A 21,216-nucleotide genomic window follows, 5' to 3' on the forward strand; every position below is an offset into this window, starting at 1 on the left:
TCTCTGGGACTGATCCCACAGATCTCCATATCATAATATTAGGCATAAAAATCTCTGAAAGGAGAAAAATTAGAAGTTATAAGAATAAATGTTAACAATGGCTATCTTTGAATAGGATAACTGAATCTTCTCAACCCCACCGCCCAAATTTTCTATAGTATCCAAATTTCCTCTATTGCACATACACTACTTTCAAAATGTATAGAACAACAGATGTTATAAGAGTGAAAAAATCTACAAGAGTTAGACCAATCTTTCTCAAGGGCAGTGGGTGGTTTGTAAAAACACAAAAAGCAAAAAGAAAACAAAACCTTAAAACAAAATAAAACAAAACAAAGCTGCCCACTGTTCCCAGTACAGTAGAGCATAATGAAGAGGTGACCTCATCCGTCTTTCTAATCCTTTCAGCCCAAAAGAGACTCCTCCTCCAGCCTCCAGCTCCTCATTTACACTTCCCTCAGGCTATTCACTGGGAAAAAGCTCCCCTCACGTGGCCCAGCTGTCAAGGGCTAAACCTGAGGCAACTGGTAGGTGATTCCAGGAAAAAGAACATTTCCCTATTCTCCCTTCCTCTGCTTCTAATTGGCAATTCTCCTGTGTTCCTAAAAGTGATGTATATTATAAATTCACCTCCGGTGAGTAAAACTGAATTGTTAACAGGGAAGGATCTTAAAAAAGACAAACCAGTTACACAGACACAACAAAAGTCCTCTTTTCGCTGACAGTCCAGCTGAAGAGAATGGAATATAATTTGGGAAATGCACATTCACACTTAATCAAGATCCATTTAAATTCAGTGGCCTGGACATGCAGCTATCCCAGAGACATTTGAAAATCCAACCAGGAGTATAGTTCCAGGGAGTAAGTAGTATGTTTGATGTGGAGCAGATTTTTCTGGTAGACACACTTACCCTCTCCACATCTCCAGAATTCTTTTCCTCCCAGGACAATTTTATTCACAACACCTCTACCCTCCATCCCCCCTCCCCCCAACCCCATACCTTAAGACTTAGTGTTTAGATTTTATTGTCTTAAACTATTCATATTGGAGGAAGCCGTGTTCCTACCATGTTGCCCAAGAGATCCAAACTGACGAAATATATCATTGTGCTGACCTGACAGCCATTTACCCGGAAATGTCCTATTTTCAGAATTTAGATAAAGGTTTTCACCAAACTATTTTTCTTATTTCTATTGATAAGGATTTAAATGTGTGAATTTTATGTTCCCCTGTGCCAGTTCATTAGAGCTTCTAAGTTGTTAAAGGATATCCTCTTTACTATTTTTGCTTCAACTAAGATAAAAAGAAGAAAAAAAAGACAGTACCATGTGCTGAAAATCTGGGACAAGTACCTAGAAATCTAGGAAAACACTGGAAGATGCAGTTAATGAGGAGACATACGCTTTCTAGCTCCGCTGCAGGGAAATCTGCCTTGGGTGAGAACAGAGCTGTCCCAGAGGACAAATTTTTTCTGGGCAAGCATCATTGGAGCTTTAATCAGCTTTAAAAACAAAGCTCTTATTATCAGCAAACTGGATTCCAAAAGTAGAAAGCAAGGAATGTACATTTCCTTGTGTCCACCATATAGCAAGGGCAATGACAGGTTCTTATTTTTCCATTTTACAGATGAGAAAATGGAGTACTAAAGCTAATAATAGGTACCTTACTTGAAGTCACATGGTAGCGTCAGGGCCAGCATGTGATCTGAGGTCTGCCACTTTCCTTACACAAAGTGAGCTGAAGCAGTCAAGGTCCAGGTGGAGTAGCAGGTGCACAGGGTCCAGTTACAACAACCGTGGTCTAGGCTGGGTCAGCCTCAACTCAGTCCAGCAGGCTTGTGGGCTCTCGCTTACATTAAGAGCAGTCTGAGAGAGAGGGCAGACTCTGAGGGGATTGAGGAAATAACCACCGGTTGTCTGCAGTTTTTTTTTAATATTAAAGAAGGTGAAGGGTATAAGGACAAAGTGTAGAATTAGTCGTTTGCTTTTAGCGATGGCTGTCTGATGCTGTGTGGCTATCTTGAATGTTTTTGGAGAAGTCATTGCCTTCAGTCAGCTGAGCCCTACTACGGTCACTTGCATTTCTTATTTATGGAATTCATGAGTATACGAACATTAACAACAGCGTTAAAGAAAGTACACATTTCAATGCACATATTGAAGGAGATGAACATTTTCTGATAAAATATTAATTCTACATTAATTTTGCATTGTTTTTGATTCCTCCCAGCATGAAAACAGCAGGGAGAAACAATTTCAAGAGTTAGAGGAAAACATCTTGTACTTTTCGGGATCTATTTGTAGGTCTCACTCAGCTATTCCAGGTTTTGTTTGGAAAAAAAAAAGGCAAAATCAGATTTTCATCACTTTATACTTGTCATTTATTTATTCGGTCAGCAGGTATTTATTATATGCCTACTGAATACTTGGCATTGCTACAGGTGCAGGGTACACCAGAGTAAGCAAAAAACTCTATATCTCGGTCCAAGTGGACAGCTGTCAACAAACATATTTCTTTCCTCCAGTTCACAGCCAGTTCCCTTCCCTAAAGACTTGCCTGGCAGTAGAGGCGATTGTGCCTGCAGGTCTTTGGGACCCTTTCCTCTTGCTCCCCGAGGGACCTTGCTTCAGCAGCTATCTGGTGTCCCTCAGGGATCTTCATTCTTTCCTCTCTGCTGCCTGTTTTCCTTTGCTGTATGGTCACGCCCAGATCCCACCTTTGATGCCCCATTGCTCTGTAGCTATTTGTCTTTTCCTATCACCGCCAGGCTTCCTGAAAGATGAATCTACAGCCACTGCCTCTGGTATTTTGGCCCCATTCATTCTTCAGGTGATGCCAATACTAACCAGTCCCTTCTCCATGACCACCAAAGCTGCACTGCATGGCCACTTTTGACTAAACCTTTCTGCAGCCTTTGGCATTACTGACCACTCTCTCATTGAATTCTCTTCAGTCCTGATTTATCTGTCTTTTTTCCCTCCCATATCTCTGGCCCTTCCTTCCTTCTGTCTTCTTATGGACTCTTTTTGTTTTTGTTTTGTCCCTCAAAGTTGGTGTGTCTGAGTGTTCAGTCCTTAGCCTCCTCATATGCCACCTTTTGGCTGTTACCCATCTCTTACTTCCTTTCCTGCCAAACTTCCTGAAGAGTTGCATTCAGCCACTGTCTCCATCTCTTCAACATTCATTCAACCCCTCAACCGAGTGTAATCTGGGTTCTGTTCTCCAACTCCATCAAAATTGCTCAAAAATGCACCCCCTGTTTTGGAACCCAACAGACACATTTTAATCCTTATTTTACTCAGCGCAGCATATCACACTCTGTATGGGGAAAAACAAAGCAGGGGAGAGAGTAGGGAGTGCTGAATGGGGCAGGAAATAGTGATTTTAAATAGGGTGGCAGGAGAGAACTCACTAAAAACGTAACATCTGAGCAAGTCCATAGTACCTCACTGACTGGCAGATAGTAGATGCTGAGTGAATGAATAATTAAGGCAATGAATAATGTCAATTTCTCTGAACCATTTGGGGAGATTTGCTGTCATTGAGGTATCTGCTCCTGCCTAAAGTTGCTTATTGAGATGATTCCGGCCGTGAGGAGCTGAAGGGGAGCACCTCGTGCAGGAGCTGGTTCCTGTCATCATTCTCAGGCTCAGATGGTGTCACAGCTCCTGAACTGATCACAAAGCCTCCTACTTGATGGCCCCAGAAAACACTCAGCCATATTCTGTTTTCCTGTTCAAGGGCTCCAGCACTGGAAATGGCCTGCAACCCAGAACATATAAACAAGAGGGAGGACAGGAAGAAGAGGGACAAAAATAACTCCTGCTATTTTTTCATATGTTGGTGTTTTTATGAGTTCTCATTGTATGAGTCTTAAAAAGTCTTAGCAGTCTTAAGACTATACCCTTCAGTCTTGAAGAAGCTCACAAGCTTTTACAGATTTATGATTGATGAACAAACACATCCCTTCAAATGCATTGCCAAAGGAAGCAGGCTGTGCACGTTTCTTTCTTTTTCTGTTCCTAGGTGCAAGAATCCCCTCCTAGCTTAACCATTTGCTGCAGGTGAGTTTTCTGGAGTGATTGAGTATTTCTGTACATGCAGGCAGTCATGGCATGGGAGTGCTTTCACGTGCATCTATCCTCGGTGGACAGCACCAAACGATCCTCCAAGGAGCCCATCCAAGCACCATAGGTAACACGGGCATCTTGGTAACCACCGAGAAGGGACAGCTTCCCAACAGGACTTTCTGCTCAAAGAATGGAAACATAAATACAAATGGGCAAGAGAAGCTTGCTCTTGTACCATGTTTCTGGTTTTTTTGGAGAAGGCCCTCAAAAGGTCAATGCCTTCAAATCCACCTGGGGTTTGGGGAGGAATTAAATATTGTCTCCAACTACATTAGCTTCCTATTGCTGCTATAACAAATGACCACAAATTTAGTGCCTTAAAACAACCTATATTCACTATCCTATAGTCAGAAGTCCTAACATCAAGGTGCTGACAGGATTGTGTTCCTCTGGAGGCTTTCCAGGAGAATCCTTTTCCTGCCTGTTCAGCTTCTAGGGGCTACCTGCATTCCTTTGTTTGTGGCCCCTTCCTCCAACTTCAAAGCCAGGAGTGTAGCATCTTCAAATCTCTCTTTGACTCTTTCACCTCTGCTTCCACTGTCACATCTCCATCCTCTGACCCCTGTCCCCTCTTCAAAGGACCTTTGTGATTACATTGGGGTTTCTCCAATAATCTAGGGTACTCTCCTCATCTTAATTTCATTAATTTAATCACATCTGCAGAGTCTCCTCTGCCATGTAAAGTGACAAACTTACATATTACATGCATTAGAACTTTAATATCTTTGGAGGACCATTATTCTGACTACTGCATCAACTATGTTCATGTATGAAGAAAGGTATACCTTGAAATTAATGAGAATTTTTTTTAAAGGAAAGAAAACTGCCACTTATTGAGCAGGGCATGTGGGTGTTTATATATCTAATCTTCTTTCATATGAACATGGTTTTCATTCAGGATAGTTATGCTGGAAGGTCATGGGTATATTTTAATGAAGGTATCATTGCTTAAAAACATTTTGGACTCTTTGAAATTGCTTTTGGAGCATTCATTGGAAAGTTGCTTCTTTAACGGAAGCAACTGCTCATTCTTTGAGAGTAGGTTTCATTCATTCATTCATTCATTCATTCATTCATTCATTCATTCATTCATTCATTTAATTGGAAAGAACCGCAATGCTGGATTAAGCTAGTTACTTTGTGTTAAACTTGTGGATCCAAAGGAAGGAGAAGTTACTTGCAGGACTTCAAATTGGCTCTGAAGATTTCAAAAGGGAGATTCTAAAATATTTGAACAATGGTAGCCACATCAGAATAAGTATATTATAATAATAAAAGAAGCACTTTAAAGTATACTATTGATTTTAATGTATAAATTTTGCTATTTACAAGCCACTTTGCTGATATATATAGTAAAATGTTGTTATTATTTCAAGGAAAGATTTATTTGAAAATTAGAGAATTTTTATGGGGATAGATGTTTCTAATGAAACTATTCAGAGCTTGCTTACTCTTAATTCTCATGTTACATTGCCTAAGCTATTTGTTACAAATTGACTTTTTTCAAGTCTCTTATCTTTCGATATTGTGTTCTCTAATTAAATCCTTTATAGGAAATAGCATTGATTTTTAAAATGAACCAAAACTAGATCACTGGCTTTAAAAAATCCTCAAATCTTGTATCCAACACAGAAAAATCTTCATTTTCTCTTTCATCATATTTATCATCTTTAATGTTTAGAGAAACCAGGGAAGTCATTACCTGGAGAAAACTAGTAAGAAATTATCAATGATATTATTTATGGAATTTTGCTTGGAGACAGGCAGGGAGGATGACTTGAAATAAAAACATGATTCTAAATTTCTATCAAAAGATTTCATATCTATAAAAATCACTTAAAGGCCAAATGAACACTCTGAGCCAATGAGCATACCTAATTGGCAAGATCTTACACATGACTTATTTGAACACTTTGACTTTTAGAAATGTAATTGAAATTAGTTTCTATTAAAGTTTAGAATTCATAAAGAAAAATTTGAGTTTCAAAATTTTATTTACTTGGCCATTATAAAATTCTGTTTTCAATGCTATGCTTTTTTTTTTCTCTCTCTCTCTCTCACACACACACACACTCACACACACACACACACCCCTAGGTGTCCTCACTAAATCTATTTGCAAGTGCTTACTTAAATAAAAACATTGATTAAAACTGTTTATTGGTACAATCGTATGGCTACAATTCCACCAACTGTATTCTGTAGAGAACATTTTATGTTGACAGTCAATGGTTAGTGGCTGAAGCTGTATGACCACAAAGGAGCCTTGGGGATATCCAAGGTTGGGCCTCCTATGTCTTCCCATTTGCCCAATTCACCCTTACTCACCAAATATGACAGGTGAGGCAATTTGGCCACTAACTCTGAAACATATGAAACTTTGTATGTGGTATAATGTTAGACGATAAGAGTGTTTCACTTTTCACAAACTAGTATATGGAAAGAATACCTAAGAAAATAAATATGAGCTAGTATTCATTGTACAAAATGATTTTTCAATGTCCTAGAAGAGCTACTTTCTGCATTTCCCGGTGTGTTAAAAATATAAATCATTTACAAAAATGTATTTGGAAATATTATTTCAGAAACACGTTCATTGCAGAACAGGCAGTCTATCTGTACATAAGAGAAAATGTTGATTTTACCTGTCAAGCAACAGCATTCCAAAGCTTTTAGGTTTGTTTCCCCCCTGGAACTGTGAGAACATGATTCCAAATAGGATATTGTCATATTTGCTTGTACAATTTCTCTTGATATTTTCACTCTAAAACAAAGTGAGTTGGAAGAATTTTGTTTGTACCTATCAGCAATTTCATTAATCTTTATGAGATTTCACCACTATTGCCCAGCAAATAGTCTTACCTGGGGTAACACAGTAATCAATCATTGGCCAAGCTCATTGGAATGTGGGTTTCCTAATCTTCTCTTTGTGTTTCAAGCAAGTACTTTCACCTAGATCGCGCTGTACGCAACTGAAAATCACTCTTCCTAAATTTTCTATCAAAGAGACTGCATGAGAGGATGAGATGGTTTAGGCAACATGTATCTTTTAGTTTTTTTGTTTTTCTTAAATTGGATTAATGGAAAGAATATATGAAATGGAAAATATGTGAGTAAAAGGAGCTTGCATTTATTGAGCACCTACTGCACATTGGAGGTGTTGCTAAGGTAGTGGGTGTTCCAGTTTGGTTGACTGACTGTCACGTGGATGTCAGAGAAGTCAGAATGTTGGAAGATGAGTGGGGGTACCACTGAAAGGTCAGTTTGTAAGAAGGTACAGAGGACTTCACTAAGGCAGGTGTTAGAGTCTGCAGTAGGAGGTGGGGGCAGTGTCAGCACAAAGGAAGGTGTCTGTTGCGTTATTTTTGCCTTAGGGCTGGTTGAGAAACATGGACCATTGAATGAAATGTTACATTTGGCCTACTGATGACTACAGCAGGAGGCAGGTTCTTTTATTCTGACTTATGGGTGGGAAAACGGATGCTGAGAGTGAGAGAGAGAGAGAGAGAGAGAGAGAGAGAGAGAGAGAGATCTCACTTATTTATAACCTGTCTACATGAGCCATTGGAGTTGTTGATAGTCATCAGGGAAACAAATGGCCCTGTTTTACTGTCAGATCATGTTGTCAGTAAAACCTAGGTTTATAGGCTCCACTGCGTGCCTCCTTGAGGGTCTTCCCCATCACTGGTGGACTCAGTCACTCTTCCTCTGTCATCCCCGGTATTCTGGGTAGAGCTCCAGTTGACTACCTTTCATGCTGCATTGTAATTTATTTACAGATCTGCCTGCCAGCAAAATAAGATACATTTTCTTGGAAATTTAATTTCCCCTTAAATCATGCCTCATACAACCTTCTACCTATAAAACTGAGCCATGAAGAAAAAGAAAGCAGGATCTTTATATAACAAAGAGGTCATGGATGAGCTTTGGAAGACAAAGCTGACTTTCCTGACTCCTTCAGTAAGGAAGGGTCTAGAACGCCAGGTGAACACAGAGAGAAGGGATTCTAAATTCTGCAGTTCTCCCTCCCATATACCAAGAATCTGTATGGCCAACTACACCCGAGTTTCCCCCTGAATGCGGAAGGTGCCCTTTCCTCCCTTCGTGCTGCGTCAGGAGGCCTGGTGTTCTGGAAAGAAGATGTGAAACAAGGAAGTCCATGCTAGAGAAGAAGAAGGAGGGAAGCGTTTGTCCCTGAAAAGGCCACATCTGAGAACAACTGGAGTTGAAATGTGGTTAGCAGAGCTCTGCAGTTTCTCCTCAGAGCATCTGTCTTTCTGGATGATGTACAGAAGTCCAAGTGCTCTGCAAAGGGGTGCAGGCTGGCTCACTCTGGGAGAGATGGGGGGCGGGGAGTTCTATGTGGCAGAAACTACTGTGGGGAGAGATCTAATACATTCACAGCTGGATACCAGGGGCTCCACAGCATCAACAAGAATCAAGGAGGTGAGGTCGGTGGGGGCCATGGGGGCTGGCAATTAGCAAGAACAGAGAGAGGATTGCTGGGGCCAAGACAGCAGGAAGGATCAGAAGCCTCACACCCTGCAAGTGCACACGCAACAGCCGGCCAAGGACCCCAGAGTAGACAGCAGCGGCCAAAGGGCCAACCTGAAGCCAAAGGTCACACTAGAGACCTGGTATCTCAGAAATGAGGATAGAAGGGAAGAACTCTGAGAGGCTAAGCATTTGTCCAAAAGCAACTGAACGTTCCAAAGAAAGTTTTTAAACCGGAGGAAATTAGCAAACTTTATGTTTCATTGGCCTTTTCCCTCCCACTGCTATTTGCCGGCTTGAGGGTGTTGGAGGGAAGGTTTACTGTGAATATTAGATCAACTACAGGATAAAGGAGATGAAGTTGCTTTAAACATCTAAGTATAACATGAATAAATCTACATCCATGCTATACCTATAACACTTGAGCTTCTTGAGAGCTGGGACAGTTTTGTTTTGTTTTTTTGTTAATCATCTTTACATCCCCAGAGCATAGTAGAATACTGAAAAGGTGTTTAGAGTTCTGGGTCCTGTCTGAATAAATACACTTACTGAGGATAAAGGTCACTTATGCTGCTCTGCTCAATAACTGGCCTTTAGTGATTCACCCTTTCCTTCATTCACTTATTTACTCAAATATTCCATACATTTTTGACATATATATGTACATGATGTGATTCAGGAAAAAACGATGAATTGTTTTTGCATTTATTCAAACATCAGCAATTTATTCAGTGTTTACTGTGCACCAGATACACAGGTCCCACCTTCAAGGACCTTACACACTTGAAGGGGAGAGGAAATATATATATAAGCAACTACCATATAAAGTAGAAAGTAACACTTATCATACAGAAAATCAAGATGAAGACATAAATAGAGTCAAGAGAGGGTCAAATGCATGTTTTCCTGTCTTGTAAGCATGGCTGTTCTAGAGTCTAGAGGAACAGAGAGAGAGACGCTTCCCTTGATTTCCAATGGCGTTACCTGATGGCCTCTGGGGGACCAGCCCATGGACCCAGAGTCAGTGGAAGGATATAGGCATTGGAGCTCCCCTCTGTAAAACGGAGTTCTACAGGACACATTTAAAGAAAGCTTTCGTGCTGAGCCTAGTAATGGACCGACACAGACGTTGACGATAATTTTAGTGTGTTCCTGTGATGATGGGCAAGAATCTATGACCTAAATCAGGACAAAAGGCTGACAGAAAACTGTGTGGCACCCAATCCAATATTTAGATTTGAACTAGTAGATATTTAAGTTATTGTCACAACCATGAGACTAGGAAGTCCTGATCTAAGGAAATCTGAGAGATTCAGAATGGCATGTTCATTTTAGGGGTCAGAACTTCGCTTTGCCTTTAAATGCACTTTAAAATATCTCTAAAATAGTCATGAAAGTGCCACAGTCCTGCACCAGGAACAGGTAAAAATAGCAAGGAAAAATAAGGGAATATAGCCTTAAAATCTGAGCTTATAACTGTAAACTCATGCCCGTGGGACTGTGTGTAGGCATGCTTTCTGGGCTCATCCACAGAGGCGGAAACTCAGGTTGGCGACAAATGAAAAGTATGCTTAGTGACTTTCTGTGTGTCATAACTTCTTGACTATGGGGCCATAGTTACATGAATCCTGAGGGGGGCATTTACCTCTCTCCTGTGTCTCCACTGAGCTAAAAATATACTGTTTTCATCACACTACAATATTGTATTCTAACTGTGAACGTAGCTGTCTATCACCCCACAACAGGGCTCAAGGTGGATCAGTAGTTGTGTGCTCAGCACTGACATTTTCTAATCAATAAAGGAATCTGTATGCCAAGTCTATTCACGTGACTTAAACTTCAGATTCCAGAGACACATCAGAAGATACAAATTACCCAGCCTTTCTCTGCATCTGATACAACTTAATTCTGAGCCTACCTAAAATTCAGGAAGAGTGGACCCAGAATGGCCTGAGAGCTATGTAAACTGAGGAGATTAACTGTTGCATTTGCATGGTGTGCATGTTACACATATGTTGCAGGTGTATATCATGTAGAGTTAGTCTCATGGTTGGAAATCACACTGCACATTGGAGAGGCCGGCTTTCATTCTGTTAATATGCCCAAGTCAGAGGAGTGGAGCAGAAAGAAAATAATCAGGGTTAGAGTGCTTTCTTTCTTGTTCTTTGATCCAGATGGAAATTGCCTGAGTCATGAGGAGAGTCTGAAGTATCCACTATGTGAAGGAGGGCATGTGTTAGTGGTATAGACCCCTCAGCATGTTTTTTAACTGGAAATGGTTTCCAATGTGAGTTAATTTTAATTACCAAACTATCATGTTTGAGGAGACTTGCTTTCTTCTTATTTCACTCGTTTCATCTATTGCATTTTAGTACTACATGGCTGAAGAAGGATGAATAATCTTTGGCAAGAAGTCATAAAGCTGGTATTTCTACTGAAATGGTTCATATAGCACAGTTATAAAAATGGTACAGCTTTTAGAATTTATCCAAATGTCATTGCTAATCTGTCTCAAAGTCACAGGCAAGACCTATTTATTCAAGAAATACAAACCGAAAAATGTATCTTTAGAATAAAATCCTTATAAATCCAAGATCATGGTGTTACCATCTTTTTACTTTCCAATGAAGAAAAGAGCTGGGTTTCTTCATTTCAGTGTGTCTCTTTTGTTGTCTTTTTCCTGAATAAACGTTATCTCTTTTGCCATTGTTAACTTTCTTTAGCTTTTGATTATAAAGTCAAAGTTAAAAAATATTTTTTTCCAAAAGGTGTTCAACATTATTAGCCATTTGGAAAATGCAAATTAAAACCACAATGAAATATCACTACATACTTTTTTGAATGGGTAAAATGAAAAAATAACAATAACACCAAATGTTGGTGAGGATGGGGAGCAACTGGGCCTCTCATACATAGCTGGTGGGAATGTAAAATGATAGAGTCACTCTAGAAAGTTGTTTGACAGTTTCTAAAACCAAATAGGGACTTTCCATATGATTCAGCAATTGCACTTTTGAGCACTTACCCCAGATAAATGAAATCTTATATTAACACAAAAACCTGCACATGAATGCAGCTTTATTTGTAAAAGCTCAAAGCTAGAAACAACACAAATGTTCTTCAATAGCCGATGGTTAAACAAACTTGGTATATCTATACCACAGAATACGATTCAGCAACAAAAAGGAACAAACTATTGATACATGAAACAATTTGGGTGGACTGAGGATATTATGCTTAGTAAAAAGCCAATCTCAAAAGGTTAAATACCGTGTTATTCTATGTTATACGGCATTCTCCAGCGGACAAAATTATTTGGATGGAGAGTGGATTAATGGTTGCCAGATAACAGGAATGAGGGTGATGAAATGGGTGTGACATCACAGGGGTACCATGAGGGATGGGTGACGGGACAGTTCTGCCTCCTGAGTGGGGTAGTGGTTACACAAATCCACACAGGCATGCCCTTGGAGATATTCCAGATTTGGTTCCAGAGTACTGCAATGAAGAGAATATCACAATAAAGCAAGTCACAGGGATTGTTTCGGTTTCCAGTGCATATAAAAGTTATGTTTACACTATATTATGGTCTATTAAGCGGGTAATCACATTATGTCTAAAAAAATGTATATACCTTAATTTAAAATACTGAATTGCTAAAAAAAAGCTAACCATCAGCTGAGCCTGTTGAAAAAATGGCGCTGATATATTTGCTTGATGCAGGGTTGCCACAAACCTTCAATTTGTAAAAAGTGCAGTATGGTATCTGCGAAGTGCAATAAAATGTGGTATGCCTATACATGGCATCAAATTGCATAGAACTACACACACACACACACACACACACACACACACACACACGCATACAATGGAGTGAAGGAAAAAGGGATGAAAACTGAATAAGGTCCGTAATCTAGTTAACAGTATTGTACGAATGTCAATATCCTGGTTTTGACATTATACTAAAGTCATATAAAATGTCACCATTGGGGAAAGCTGTGCGAACAATTTGAAGAGCTCTATATTTTTGAAATTCTCTATGAATTTGTAATCATTTCAAAAATATATTTTTCTTTTCAAGCTTCATTTATCAATTGTTTGTGACATTTAATCATAAATTTGGTGATTGAACTAAAAGGGCAAGAGGATAAAGCAAGGAGGGGCTCTTCAAGTCCTACATCACTATTAAGAGAATCAGAACGCAAAAGTATTCGATGCTCCGCCAGCTGCTAATAAAGACTGTCTGGTTGAAACAGAAATGCTTTGAAAAACGGCTGTTGGGTCACATCCTATCACTTATTTCTTCAGAAAGCATGGCTCTCTTTTACCGATAAAATTAAGTCACATTCTTCATGCTGGCATGGAAGATCTCTGACAATATGGCCCCGACTTAGCTTTTTGGCTCTGTGTTCCTCTGTTTGTTTATGACCACCCATTGTTTCTATCTGTTCTCCATACTACAGTCTCAGTTGTCTGTAAAACTCAAATTTGGCTTTCTGTGGCACTTGGCGTAACTATTCAAACCCCTGACCTGGCCATCAAGGCTCATGGACTCTGGCCCCTGCCTCCTTCTCCAAGCCACTGTTTACCACTCTTCTCTTCACTCTCCATGCCCAGACACGTGACCTTGGCCACAACCTCGTCCTTGCCATGGTCTTTCCCACAGCAGGGCCTTGGGCATGTTGCCTTCTTTGCTTGGACCTCTTTCCCTCCCAACTAATCCTCCACTCCTCTTTCAGATGTCAGCTCCATCATCGGTTCTTTAGGAAAATCTTCTCCAACCCCCACAGTTTAGGTCAGGTTGTTTTTACAAATGTTCTCATAGAACTGTGTTGCTTTCCTTTGCAACACTTACACCAATTATAATGATACATCCATTCATTTGGTCATTTAACCAAAGGCTGTCTTCCCCATTTGACTGGAAGCTCCCTGAGAATAAAGACAATATCTGTTTTTGCTCACAAGAGTGTTCACCATCTAATACACTGTATTAAACATACAAGGATTCAGTAATTATTTTTTAAGTAACTGGATGAATCAAACCAGAATAACTGTTCTCCAACCATATTCCTCAGCTTTCCTGTCCCCAAGGTTCTGTCATGCCCTTCATTGCAGGTGCAAAACTGTACTTACATTTTATCCTCTCTACATTTTATCCCATTTTATAGTCTCGTCTAAATGGGTACTTTCTTGTCTTGGAAAATAAATATCATTTCCACCTCCTTTGAAAACTATAGCACTTAGGTGTCTGTTCTCTTGCAATATGTGGTATTATTATCAATCTGTGTAGACTGTCCCTGTTATCCCCTTTACAAGTTCATGAGCTCTTGGAGTGCAGGATTGATTCGTTTCTCTTTATTTCACCTGCAATAACTAGCATCTTTTTCAGATTCTTAATTAACATATTTTCCTTATTGATTAACGTGAACAACTAAAAGCTGAGCACATATTATATGCTCAATTAATATTTATAGAAACTAGGGAAAATCATTAGAGGTCCTTGTTAGTTATACCGATTTGCAATGAATGAATGAGATCAAATTACTAAACAGTACTACAAGCATGGTTCCCAGGACAAATGCCTTCTGTTCTGACCATTTATTATTTTTTAATAGGTTTATTTGTGACAGCTGGCCAGATGGTTCTAGTACTGTGAGATTCAGCTTGCTTTTTCACTTCCCCCTTTCCTGTACTCCATAAGTTACAATGAAAACCTATTAATGTTTCAGTGGCATTATTATTTCCTTGTCTTTCTACAGAATTAAAATAAGGCTTTCATAGAACACAGTATTAAATAGGGTGTCAGATAGCTAATTTGAGAGAGGTAAGTGAATGGATTAGTGGTGGTATATGACATGGATTGAACTAAACACCTGAGAACCAGGGAACCAGTTGTTAAGAATAAATTGTCACTGTTAATAACAAACTGAAAAATTAAAAGAAAAATTTTAAAAACCTGTAGGATTTAAGAAACCAGCAATTGGTTGTGACTTTTCAATGCTGAACAGAAAAAACAAGTCAACTGTATTTCCACAGGGGGAAGTCTCCTCCTCATTCTCCCCCAGGTCCATTTATAATTTTTGACTCGGGATTAACGGGCCCAGTTCTGCCCTGAAGCTGGCATTCTCCCACCATACCTGTAAAGACATTCTGCAGGCCTCCACTTTTAGGTGGAGAACTGCTGGGAACTTCTGTGCCCCCAAATACTGGAAATCAATGCAATTTAATTAACTTCTTTGAACATTTATTGAATACCTAATATGTGCTGGATTTTCTACTAGGTATTAGAGATTCAAAGGTGAACAAGAAGTCATCCTTGCTGTGAAAGAACTCCTAGTTGGGTGGAATAGATAGGAATATCCAAGCATCATTCTTAGGTAAGACAGGCTCTGGAGACAGAGCTGAAAAACCAAGTGCCATGGAAGCAGAGGAGAGAGAGCTGTTGTCTTGGTGGGGCTTACTGAAGTGAGGTGGGCACTAAGCTGGTATATGCAGTGGTTGTTCTCCCAGCACCCATCCTCCTCACCTCTCCCTCAGCGGTGACAGATATGTGATTGGGTGGGATTGATCCCACCCTGACTCTAGGAGTGATTGCTGATTGATGAGCCTGTGAAGCTCAACCAGAGATGGAACCTCTCTGCTACAGGACATTTAGAAATCCATGAAAACATTGTTGGTAGTTTCAAAGGCTAAAAGAGATGCTACTGGCATTTAGTGGGCAGGGGCTAGGAATGTTAAATGTCAAGTAAAGCAGGAAAGGGACACACATCATGAAAAATGATCCCACCCAATATGCCAGTAGTACTTCTATTGAGAAACAGTTGTCTCAGCCCATCAGAGAAATCTCATTCCGTATTAGTTCAGGGAGTCCAGGTCTATGCCAATTAGTTCACAGCAATCTCCTGCCATTAGTGTGGTCCAATCAGAATAGAGCGCCAGAATACACTTTAATCTTTGTGGATAAGCATTCTTTCTGTCTCTCGTTGGGCATGCAGGAAGAAGCCTGTAGCCCCATTTAAATGCAATTTAGATAACTTCCTATTCAATCTATATAATCTAAATTTATTCATTGTTTTCCTGTTTGTTTCTCCATTTTTGTTATTGTTGTTTCTAAGCAAATCATTAGGATGGCAGAAATGTTGTTGAAGTATCAAATCTAAGTAATATCTAATATGGAGCAATGTTCTGTGTTCATCCTGGAGCTTTGGAATGAGTATAAATTTATAATATTGCCATAAAAAGAGAAACAAGGGTGAAACAAAAATAGTCAAGCTTATTTATGGTATAATGAGGAATATAAGTGGTGTCTGGTGGAAATTGTGAAAACCTAAGTTAAACTTGCCATTGTGTACATGCATGTCTGGGTACACGCATGTGTGTAAAAGCAAAAGTGAGAGGAAGAGAGGATACAGTGGCTATCTTCATGCATAACACATTTTAGGAATTTAAATCTTCAAGAATTTAAATTCTGTACTTCCAGTTTGCAAAATCTCTACATTAAAGAAAGCTAAAAGAAAAGATTATTAAGCACTTTGATTACTTAATCAGAGTCCATGAACATATTCTGAAATGTTGTAAGTTGTGATTAAAATAGATTATTTCTATGGTTATTAATAATTCTCCTACTGCCATAAAGTTAGTTGGCAGTATTCGTAGCTACAGATTATTTTCCTACCTAGTCAATGGTTACTATGGTGTATTAAAAATGAGGAGGAAAAAGGCGTCCAATTACATTTGAATTATGAAAAATGAGTAAGACACAGAAATAAAGTCCAGTTTATACAGCCAATTTCCCTCTTGTTGCAAAACTTATGGAGTAGTATGCAGATTCTCACATGACTCAACTGAAATTAAACTACATCTGGAAATTGAGGAAGATGAGAAGGAAAGGAGAGCTGTCAGTACCTGGATACTAGTCAGAGTTGTGTACTGATAGGCCTTGACCACCAAGTAATTTGCTTCCAGGTCTATGAGTCCCAGGATCATATACTTCCACCATCTTCGTCGTAAAATTGCCAGGAGGTTTTCTTCTCCTGTGTTACAAAATTGAGAAGAAATGGATTAGGTTCTAAACAAATAATAAACTGTATATTTAGAAGGATTCTAAAATAGTCTATTATATTTTTTACCATACTTTCTCAAATGTGTAATTAAACAAACGATTCAAAGGCTGAAATGTTTCTACTTGGCTAATAGTCTTCACTGTAGATTCGGCTCTTCAAATTGTTTTCCATGGTAGAATAAGTCTGGGCAGGTTTCTAGTTAATGACAAAAACATTTTCTCAGGAACATTTGAAGAAAACATTACATCATGCTAAAATAAAAGGAAAGGTGGGCCAGAAAGGCTAGATAAATACACAAAGTCCAAATCATCCTGAACTTCGGGACTGAGGTAAAATAGATGGAAGTGGAAAGAGGGTAGCCCAATGGACAAAGGGTTATGCTCGGCAGCATTTCTACCATATTCTATTCTTTAGAAGAGAGTCCATAAGTCCAGCACACACTCAATGGAGAGAATTTCATACGGGTGTGGTGTTCGTACTAGGAGGCAGGGCTCATTGGAGGCCATCTTAGAGGCTGGCTGCCTAGGGCCACACACCTTTAGTACTTACTATAGCTGTGATTTAGCTGGTCCTCAAGAACCTCAATAGATTCCACATCACCACCTGTCTCTGGGTTACTCTCAGAACTCTGAACTCCTGATCTCTGCCTTTTGTCTTCTTCCAAAGACCATCATATAGGTGGTCTTTTTAACCTTATGGAGACTTACGAAAACGCAGCTTTCCAGGCACAGAGCATGTCAGAGTGCATTGTGGCTAGTTGGCAACAAGGAGGGAGAGGTCTCTTGATCTTTGGTAATTAACCCAGTTTTCTAACCTCATTTTTGTTGCCACACTTCTCATATCCTTTGCTCCAAGGACACTAAAAATCTTTCTGTCTCATTGCTCAGAATTGCTAACTCCTGTTCATCCTTCAAAATTTAGCTATTCTCTGATATTTTGCCTGACACCACTCCCCAACTGAGCAACAGGTACTCAACTCTGTATAGTACTGTCATAGATTGTGACTATTTAGAAATTGTCTCATTACTAAACTGGGAGGTTTTCGATGGTAAGACATTAAATGGCATGTATGTATATATATACACACACAGAACACCTACCATACTGACATATAGTAAGTATTAGCTAAGTGTTTTGGAACAAGTGAATAATTGAAAAAAGCATGAAGTGCTATCTATCTGAAAATGCAAGAGCCAGTTCCAGAATATGAGTTACACTTACTGCTTTGCACTTAGATGCATAGCTGGTGGATATGATCTCTAAGGTCATTTCTTCATAGACGGTTCATTTTGCCAATTCCCTTGCACAGCATTTCTGCCTTTCTTACTTGTCTACACATCTGATAAATCAACACCTCTCAGGATTTATCCTGTGGATTAGTGATTCTCAATCTGACTGAATAGTATTCACATTTTCTCAAGAGATTTTTAAAAATCCCAACCCCTGGAACCAGCCCCCAGAAATTCTGATTTAATTGGTTTTGGATGGGGTCTAGGCATTGGGCTGAGGATCAGTCTAAGAGTTCAAATGGTTGACATCCTATGGCCCTTCTCAGATGACTTGAGCTAGAAATTCCAAAGAGAGACAACCCAGAGTAGTAAAGGCTCTTCAAACCAAAGCAACAACCTGAACATTGGCTGAAAGTATACTTTCTCTTTTCTTGTCTCTGGGCTTTTCCATGTGCGGATTTCCCTGCTTGAACGATTCTTCCTCCAGTCTCCAAATGAAAGATCAACATAGACACTACTACAAGGAAGCATTCCTTGATCTTCCTAGACTGAGTTGGGTTTCCCTATAATATACTCCTTTCACATCCTTTATATATCCCACATATAGTACTTATCTCACTATATTATAATGACCTGTTTTGTTGACTCTGTTACTCAATTGTTAATTTAAATAGAGTGTCATTGTCTTGGTCATCACTGTATCTCTAGGACCCAACGGTACATAGTGAGCAGCCAATAAATAGTAAAGAATGTATGAATAAATTTCATGTTTAATAATATTTATCTTTTTTTGCAATTTAAACATTTTACTCAGCTGGTAATGGGTCCACATCAAATCAAGTTTTGTTTTTGTTGTGGTTTTTTTTGTGTGCATGTGTGTATTATTAGTTTCAAGTGTATGAAACAATGTACTAGTTAGACATTTATACCCCACACAAAGTGATAACCTCCCTCCCCCAATCTACTACCCCTCTGACATCGTATATAGCTGTTACAGTTTCACTGACTCTATTCCTTATGCTGTACTCCACATCCTGTGACTATATACATATTAAATTATAGTTGACATTCACTATTATTCAGCTTCAGCTTCAGGTGTACACTGCAGTGGTCAGACACCCACATCGTCCATGAAATGATCTCCCTAATAAGACAAGTGTCCATCGGATACCCTATAAAATCTTTACAACATTATTGATTATATTCCCCAAACTGTCTTTCATATCTCCATGGCAATCTTGTGGTTATCGATTATGCTTTCTAATCCCATCACCTTCTCCCTCATACCCACCCCCCTCTCACGTTTAATAATCTTAACAATACTAAATAGCATTGAAATCAAGTTCCTTAAAATATGTCTACTGTAATCATTCATGTTCCAGACAATGAAAATTGTTTTCTAGTTAGAATGCAGGTATCTGACAAAATTAATTTGATGACCATTTAACACTATACATAGGACATGAAAATGTCGACGGCATATTTAACCACAAAGCTGCAAATCTGGAGTCATAGGTCATTGTCCCAGTTAATTTACACAATGAACAGAGAATTGCCAAACTCAGAGCACACCAGCCACGTCTCAATATGTAACATGGAAAATCTGGGTCATGGTGCTGTTTGTTCCACCAATCAATAACATATTCAAAGTGTAATTGATTACATAGATTCACAGGAATGATTAGTTGCCTTGCTCTTCTGCTGAAAAAGTTTGCAAAGCAAAGTGCCCTAAATAAATGCTTCCTATTATCTCATTTGAAGCACCTGAAAACATACAACACGCTTGCCTAGCAGAATCAATCAGGACAGTGAGAGAGTGTTGTTGTTTTTCTCCTTTTTGGTTGAACAAAAAATGCAACCCTTAAAAGGACTGCTTAGGGATTTATCTACATGACTCTTATTAACACTAATGTACAAAGGGCATTAAAATTATTTCTAGAATGAGAGTGCATCCTTTAGAGCTCGTGTGCCAAAGAGCTCCCTAAACCCGTGAAATAGGGCCATTCATAGAATTACCAGCAAAATTGGTGGTATGTTAATATTTTAAAATTCTTCTTTTTTTTAAATTAACTAGAAAAAGTAATAAAATCAATGGGTGGAAACTTTAGAATTATGGTTAGGGATTTAAATGGATTCTGTTAATTATTATTTTTATTATACATTTGGATATAAATAAAAAGATTAGAGAATAATGTAATAAGGTAACCTCCAACCTGATTTAACAAATGTTAACATTTTGTCATGTTTTCTTCAGAATATATACATATGTATGTTTATCTATTTTGAGAAATAAAATGTTACAGATGAAATTGAAGCCCCTGTTCTACTCCTGGAAGATTCCTATCCCTTCTCTCCTTACTGAAATCACCATTTTGATATTGTTGTATATCCTTCACATTTGTGTTTTTACTACGCATTTCTACATATGTGTGCATCCAAAATAGTATTAGCTTTCTTTGGCAAGTTTTTAAATCTTAAGTAAAATTTTATTATATATACGGTACATGTCATTCTTCTGGGGTTCTTTATGCTTAACATCGTTCTTGAAATGTATCCCTTTTTTCATGTAGAGCTAATTCATCTGTTTTAAACAATGCATATTATCACATTTTATGAATATATCACCATTTATTTAGTTTCCCACTGGTAGGCATCTAAGTTGTTTCCAATTTTTCTGTTAGGAACAGTCCTGCAAAGCGCTTCCTTGTGCGTATGTATCTCTATAAATGTTATAGAATTTTAATTTGTCTTCATTCTCATTTTAAAGCATTGTGGAGTATGTAAGGATGCACAAATGTGTAAAACAATTAAATTTAAAAATTTTCTAATTTGAAGTAACAATAACTACTTCAATAATTGCGGAAAGAAGGAGAAATTATTGACAATCTTGATCATGTGATTCATATCTAAGTTTACTAAGCATGAACAGTATGATCAATCAAATTTGTTTTTGAATTTTTGTAACATATTTATATAATACGATATATCAGGCAGTGTCTACATGCTTCACAAATATTAATTTACCTAATTCTCATAATAACTATATAGTAGATATTGCTATTAACCCTATTTACAGATGACAAGACTGAGGCCTGGAGGAGTGAAGAAACTTGCCCAAAAAGTCACACAGATAAATAAGCTAGCATTCAAACTCATGACAATCAGGCCCTAGGCTTCATACTGTACTTCATACTTCATATTGTACTATTTTCCCTCACTGATTTGTAATGTTGCATTGTCCTCAGGAGTCATGCATTTCTCATTAAAGGATATTTCATGACCTATCTGTCCAAACTCAA

The 21,216-nt window shown here is 38.6% G+C and overlaps 1 protein-coding gene across 2 annotated transcripts in view; it reads right to left on the bottom strand.

Moving 5' to 3' along the window:
- SLC35F1 (solute carrier family 35 member F1) overlaps positions 1-21,216 on the bottom strand; it is a 371,967-nt gene that overhangs the window by 53,630 nt on the left and 297,121 nt on the right. For both annotated transcript variants that reach the window (XM_074333488.2, XM_019740997.3), the window contains exon 3: positions 16,531-16,658. In XM_074333488.2, the coding sequence (XP_074189589.2) occupies positions 16,531-16,658 (128 nt within the window). The remainder of the gene's footprint in view (positions 1-16,530; positions 16,659-21,216) is intronic.

Source organism: Rhinolophus sinicus, chromosome 2, assembly GCF_057876585.1.
Source record: "Rhinolophus sinicus isolate RSI-liver-muscle chromosome 2, RSI-T2T, whole genome shotgun sequence".
Taxonomy (NCBI): domain Eukaryota; kingdom Metazoa; phylum Chordata; class Mammalia; order Chiroptera; family Rhinolophidae; genus Rhinolophus; species Rhinolophus sinicus.